We start from the raw sequence: 7468 nt of genomic DNA, 5'->3' as shown, positions 1-7468 counted from the left end.
GACAACATTAGAGCATATTTACTGCAAAGTAATTATGAAATGTACACTCAGTTGATATAGTTTCATTCTAAGTCTATTTATAAGACCACCTATTAGAAACATTTTATATTGAATCTTGACCTCAGCTTCAACAGAAACAAAGTGAGATGCAAAAAAAAGGAAGAAAAAACAGAAAGGGAAAGGGAGAAGCAGGACCCTCATCTATAAATATCATACAAAAGTAAAACATCAAATGAACATATGACAGGTAAATAGCTTCTAAACCTCCATTGGACGTATTTGAACAACTATATTCCGTCATCAGTAGGAAAATTACCTTTGGGGAACCCCGAAGGATCATGTCAACCCTTTGGTTCTTCCAACGTGAACCTCCAAAACCTGGGAATGTCCAAAACATGTTAATGTAAGCTAAACGCACAAATTAGTTTTAAATGAATCGCAGAATGAAAATAAACATCAGTGGATACAAGATTACCTGGAAACAACTCTCCCATGAGCATAACCTAATCATGCACAACCTTCCAAAATGCTTGAATGGTGTGTTAATTATATAGGGTCCGTTTGGCATGGCTTTTGAGGGGCTTAAAAATAGCTTATTTGTAGTGTAAGCCCGATTGGAAAAATCATGCTGTTTGGTTGGGCTTAAAAAAAAGAGGAGTTTATGAAATTTAAGCCGGCAAACGTACGTTGTCTCTCAAGCTGAATTTTATAGCTTATTGAAGAGCTTATTTTCTACCAGAGCTTATTTTCTCTCACTTCTGCTATATTCCCTATTTACTTCTTTTTTTTTTTTATCAAGCTTTCATCACCTATGACCCCTCTCAGATTAACGTAAAGGCTCATTACTTTGCCGCCCAAGGAGCTTCATTTTTAAAATATTTTTTTTGATTTTAAAATTTTAAATTTTAAATCACCTGTTAAATTTCACTTCTTCATATTAAATTAATTTAAATTCATTATATTATACAAATTTTTTTATCATGTTTCGTTATTTATTAAAACTCATACTCATTTTGGTCATTTTACAACCAGATTTCCTTTTACTCAACCATAATCCAAACAACTTTTTATCAATCTTACTTTTGCAAACTAGCTTTTTTAAACTCCAATCCAAACACAATTCAGCTTATTCAATTTAGCTTTTACCCAACTTCACTTATCCATAAGCTACTTTTTAATAAGTTACTTTTCCAATCGCTAATCCAAACGGGCACATAGATGTTTCAAAGTTGAGGATGAAATGAAATTTGAATTTGAATTTCAAATTTTAGCGCAAGGATTCAGGGAGGATTTTGATATCTCATACAGAACTGTGGGCTTCTTCACTCTGCGGTTGATTCTGACACTTTGCCTCTTGCATGTTTCTCTGTAATTTCTTTTCACTGCGCCATTTGAAGGCTGTCGTGAAAATGAAAACCTGGGTAATGTGAACCCCGAAGGATCATTTAGGGTTTTTTGGGTAATGTTGCGTTTTTTTTAATCATGTGACCCAAAGTTTTAAGCCATATGATGCCTTTTATAACAGGCCTCAACTACAATACATTTGGGGAAAAAAAAAAAAAGCTAGTGTGCAGCCCAATACATCCTATTGCATCTAATTCTGAATCAGTTAACACGAAGCCAGAGGAAGAAGGTTTTTTTTTTTTTTTTATTAATATGGCTTGTGAACAGTAATCTGAGTCTAAAGCTAGTGCTAAGCCATTTTTAAATATGGCTTGGTGGAAGAGTTTTTATAGATATATTGAATTTTAAAATGACCAATTTGAACTCCTTGGAATATAAAGTCACATCTACCCTTCCGAATTTCCCAACATAAAGCTGCAACAAAGGATCGATGCTTGACAATGGTATCTTAAATGGACTTGGATTCTCTCCACTTCCTTCCATCCTCTTCCCCTCCACTACCCTTCTTTTCTCTTCACAATCATTGGATTAAAATTCCAATGGTCCAAATTTAACATCTTATAAAAATAATATTATTAAAAAAATAAAAAATAAATTTAAACTGTTAAAATTTGGTCTAAACAGTTTGCAATTGTAATAAAAAAATTAAAAAAAATTTGCTCTATAATAACAGTCTGTAGTTATAAACTGTTCAGATTAGATTTTAACAGTTTAAATTTATTTATCTATTTTTTATCATAATATTTATCTTTATAAAATGTTATAAAATATTAAATTTGGACTATTGGAATTTTGATCCAATGGTTGTGAAGAGAAAAAGATGGTAGTGGAGGGGAAGAGGATGGGAAGGGTAGTGGAGAGAATCTGATTCCATCTTAAATTTGAACTTTTTTGCCAAACATACGTTCATGGTATGATACTTGTACATTGAATTCCCGATAACAAAATCTCATTCTAGGTGTGCTTGGATTAGCGATAAGAGAAGTTATTTTTTTTTCAATTTGACTTTTACAAAAATGAGATTAGGTAAAAGTCAGGTAGTGTAATGTGATTTATATTTGGGTTGGCTTTTGTAAAAAAGATCAGTTTAAGAAGTTAAAATTTGTTTAGATGATTAATAAAAAAATAAATTTAGATGTAAAATGATTGAAAAGGATGTAAACTTTATTGAATGGTACATATTTATATTATATGTTTATAATATGATAATTGTCAGAGAAAAATTAAAATTAAAATTAAAAATAACAATAGTTATTTTTTAAAGAATAATAAATTTATTTTTTAAAAATGATTTTATTATTCAAAAAATAATTTTTTAATATTAAAAACTAATTGGCTGGATTTTAAAAAAAAAAGAACTCACATCATGCATTCTCTCTCATCCCTGACTCGTGGGCCTCACCTATCAAAATGTCTGGTGGAGAAGCTTTTTTTGACCAGCAGCAACGAAGAAACTAAAAGCAGGAGCTTTTGAGAAAAAGTTCGTTTTTAGTATAAGTCTATCTTCACGGCGAATCCAAACATTTTTTTTAAATAAAAAAGTTATTTTTTCAGTTTTTTCCAGCGGAAAAGTCAATTTAGAGGCTTTTATCGTGATCCCAAACACACGTCTATCATTCACGAGCAGGAAAAAAGATCTCGTTTCATTATAAGGATGCGGGAATTCCCAATCTCCAAACTCAGGTTCCCCTTTTACCGACCAAAAGTATTTGTACCCTCGTCTTCCTCCTCCTTTTTTTTTTAAAGTAAACTTGTTTAAAAAATCCACCATTAAAAAATTTATTGTCCTTTCACCAAAAAAAATTTATTGTCCACAGATAAATAAGAACCTAGATAGTTGTAACTATTTTTTAATTATATACATCACATCTGTAGCTATATAAATGAAACATATAAAATTAAAGGCAAGTTATACATAATTAAAAAAGAGTTAGAAAATAGATTAAAAGGGTGTTTGGATATCTTGAAAAGTGCTTCTTAGAAGTATTTTTTACAAATCTAGATAAACTTCTCCATATATTTACTTCGTAGACTGTAAAATCACTTCTGAAATCATGATTTGGTTTCTATTCAAATACTCCTAAAGTTTGACGTCAGCATTAAAATTCCTTCCCAAAGTACCACAAGTTTTGTATCGGAAGATTTTTCAGATTTCCCCTCCCATTTTCCCAAGATCATAGATTTCTCCTTCCATCTCAGTCCTTTCCGTCCCATTTAATAAGCTTCATAGGCAACGATAAAGTCTCTGGGGCGAAGCGAGAGGGACTAGTTGGGTATGGCCCCATAATTCTTTAATTTTTGCTTGCATCAATTCCTCAGAAATTTATATTATAAACTTTGTATTATGCGTGTTTTCTTAATCTCGAGCTTAGTTTTTTAATCTTAGATTCCCCCCTTGCTGACCTTATCTTTTTGTTCTCACTCAAAATCTCAAACCTGCGATGTTGGTCATACAAGAAACCCTGTAATCCACCCATTAGGTACCCTGAAATCCACGCTGCTGATTACGCTGGCGGCTGAAATTGATGGCATTAATTATTATTAACTATTACTTTAATTAATTTCTTAGTTCTTAATAATTTTTCAGAGCTGGAATCAAGCGTACACCACGGTGCTCGTTTAATGTTGACGCAGTCTCTGTTCAGAAGCCGACCCTGGTTCAATTATCCCCGAGAAACTCTCATTTTCCGGTGAGGAACTATCACTTGTGATTTATATTTTTCCTGCCCTGTTTTTCACCTGTTGCTTGGTTCAAAATCGCATTGGAAAGAGCTTGAGCTAGATATGCGAAATGCAATTTGCTTTTTTTTTTTTTTAATTAACTCTTAGCTTTTGTTCTCGTTTATTTCAATCCTGTAGTTTCATTGTTCGAAATTTAAGGGCGAAGAGTTCCAGAAATTCAGACATGGCGCCACCGGTTCTTTCTCTTTCAAGGGCGAAGAATTCCAGAAATTCAGACATGGCGCCGCCGGTTCTTTCTCTTGCTCTTCCGTCGGAGACTGGTCGAGTTCTCAGCATTCAGTCACACACTGTGCAGGTTTTTATTGTCCCATTTCAAATAAGGCCTCCTAATACTTTATGAACATGATATACAGGATTGCTTAATTAATATACATCAAATGTGTTTGTAAGACATTGCCAAGAGTTGGATCCTGAGTTGTTCTTGCCAGGCGAAAAAGGTGATAAAGCATCAAAGGGCACTCCTTTGGTAATTAATTTGGTTGAATGAAAAATTATTGATGTTAATGAGTTTTTCAACGTTGTTAGATCATGCTGCCTCTTAATAAACAGTAGAATTCATCATATCGGTTTTCGATTGCTATTTCTAGTTTCCTCTTGGCGTAATTCTGCATGTAGGATGCATGCACCGCACTGAAGAATTACCTTGACAACGTAGCCCCTTGCTATTCTTCTTAGGGTTATGTCGGAAATAAGTCAGCTGTCTTTCCGCTACAACTTTTGGGCTATGATGTGGATCCAATTAACTCTGTGCAGTTTTCGAATCACACAGGCAAGCTGCTTCTATTTCTTCATTCAGTCTCTGGACTCTGACTCTTTGAGACCTGATTTGTGGTGCGATGACATTTGTCAATCTGAATAAGTTCAGACGTGTTATGATTTTTAGTAACAGTGAACTAGACTTGAGGACCATGCAGGGTATCCAACCTTTAAGGGTCAAGTTTTGAATGGAGAGCAACTCTGGGATATTATACAAGGCCTTGAAGCAAATGAATTATTGTTCTACACTCACTTATTGACCGGTATGTCAAAAAGTGTCCTATATGTTTTATTAATACTGAACTGTATTCCACTCTTCTCACCTCTGGTGAAATTTAAATCAGCATTATGGCAACAGATGTTAAGAACATCACAATATATAAAAGCAATTGGCTAGATCACTACGCTGCGCTATGCCTTATTCTAAATTCCTAAACCAACAACCAATGGTTCCAGCAAATCCAGTTTCAAGCTTTAGACATGATTGTGAGACCGTATTATCCATGAGGGAATTGAGGACCGTTGAATTAATAAAGGAGGTAGGTTGCATATTTTCCTTGGACGGTGGTATTTCTAACCATGGATGAGTTAACTGACATCTTGCTGGTAGCTTTTTATGAAATGCTTCTGGTGCAGCCACCTGTCATAGAGATGAGGATGTAGTACGTCTAGCATTAGACTTGTCAAGGGAGTCAATGATTGGATCTGTTTAGGTCGTGTGATTTCTCCTCGTGATATTTTCTGTTGGTGACAGTGGATGGAGGCCACTTTATTTTAAATTTATTTAAATGTTTCGCTTAATATGAAAGCCTCTCTGCAGGTGTATGATCCCTTCTTGTTGGTTTTTTTTTTTTCTGGACTGTTGAGTAATGTGGAATAGTGGGCCCTATTTCTTGCTTTGGGTGTAAATGGAGTGATGCCTGCTGCTATCTTGGTAGTAGATAATGGGGTGACATTTTGCTGGTTCCTCGTTGCTTTCATGATATATTGGGATAGAATGGGAAGGTCTTAAGGTGGAATGATCCTCTTGCTGAGACCTGTGATGTTGTCATGATGACTTTTGGTGGTAGCTTCCATTATTTTTTTCTATTGGTGCAGTAATTCATACATGTAGATGTTATCTTCTTTTTCTTCCCCAATGCAACCTTGAATTTTATTGATATACATCAAGATAATTCGAATTGTGCTGGATTATTCTGCAAAAGTCTACCCCTACCAATTTTATGTATTTTCAGGTTATATTGGTTCAGCTTCTTTCCTGAACACTATATTGGAAGTTGTCAGCAAGCTTCGTACAGTAAACCCTGAACTTACATACGGTAAGATTTCTGAAATTACTAAAGCGCAAGGGTAATCATCACTTCATTACCGTTTGAGGCTCAACCTTGCTCTGAATCAATGTTAATTTATCCTGAGTCCCGATGTTTCAAAACTCAAATTAAACCAGGGGGACTAGTAGAACTGCGCAAATCAAACCATCAATTGTTGGTTTGGTTCCATTTCAACCTTAGTGCATCATCATTGTGTGAGTCAATAAATCTGAGCATGGGATAAACACACAAAAAATACTTCATACTTGTGGTCTTCAGAAAAATCTGCACCAACGATTTGCATGCATGGTGTATCAACGATTTGTAATTCTTAATCCATATAATTGTTCTTCAGCATCCCTCTCTCGCATTATTAGTTTCTGACATTCTTATGCTTTTGTAACTCTTACCAGCTGCATTATAACAGTGTACATAAATTCTCTTTGTTCGCCTCTTTTCAAACTACAAGACCTAACATTTTATATTCTAAAGCATCAATTAAGATTATTTAATTTGAACACAGGCGCATGTCGCTTTAGCTAAAAACAAACTATTAAGATTTGGAGGGGGCTGACATTGCAAATTATTAACGATTTAATGTATAATAATATTCTTTTACTAAACTGTGGTGCCACCCGAGTTACACCCCCTGTGTGAAAGATGATAAAGAGTCTGTATGCTTTTTTGTCTGAGAAACTCGGGTTCATTGTTAAGTTCAAACCATCTTTTGATTGGTGTAAACTCTAAATCTTACAAAAATTGAGTGGTATTGAAATAAGACACTGGACTAAAATAGAATAGGATGATGTAAAAACTACTATCATAGCCAACCAATAAAGGACCATGCCTTTATCAATGGATAAAAAGGCTCAAGAAAATCACGTTCAGAGAACTATCTTCGTTTAGATCTCCAAATGCTTGAATTTGACTCTATAGCTCTGTCTACCAAATAATTATAAAAAGGAAAATGACCATGCCTTTTTGTAGTCACCTAATAATTCATGCCTTTACAGTCTTCAATTCTTCGTCGGAGCTTCACTTTATCTTAGTTCTCCTGGGAAGTATTGTTTGCATATCTGTATCTTTTCTAAAGTTTGTATTTTCTTGTCAGTATGTGATCCGGTGATGGGTGATGAAGGAAAGCTTTACATACCTCAAGAACTGGTATCAATTTATCGTGAGAAGGTAAGAATGATCCGCAAAATTTTGCTGGAGGTGCATTCCAGCAGTATATACATTATTAAGAGTTAGATTAG

The 7468-nt window shown here is 34.4% G+C and overlaps 1 protein-coding gene across 1 annotated transcript; it reads left to right on the top strand.

The window, feature by feature from the left end:
• Positions 1-3688: 3688 nt before the first annotated feature.
• LOC114753291 (pyridoxal kinase-like) lies at positions 3689-7427 on the top strand (the record flags this gene model as incomplete). The annotated part of the gene is made up of 7 exons (XM_028941965.1): positions 3689-3884; positions 3992-4094; positions 4264-4441; positions 4822-4915; positions 5061-5165; positions 6138-6221; positions 7324-7427. Coding segments are annotated over exons 2-7 (633 nt in total), but the record flags the coding sequence as incomplete, so codon positions are not given.
• Positions 7428-7468: the final 41 nt, after the last annotated feature.

Source organism: Neltuma alba, unplaced genomic scaffold (assembly GCF_004799145.2).
Source record: "Neltuma alba isolate B1F8T4 unplaced genomic scaffold, ASM479914v2 tig00007834_pilon, whole genome shotgun sequence".
NCBI classification, from domain to species: domain Eukaryota; kingdom Viridiplantae; phylum Streptophyta; class Magnoliopsida; order Fabales; family Fabaceae; genus Neltuma; species Neltuma alba.
The sequence above is the reverse complement of the archived record's forward strand: the minus strand, read 5'-3'. Positions and strand labels throughout refer to the sequence as shown.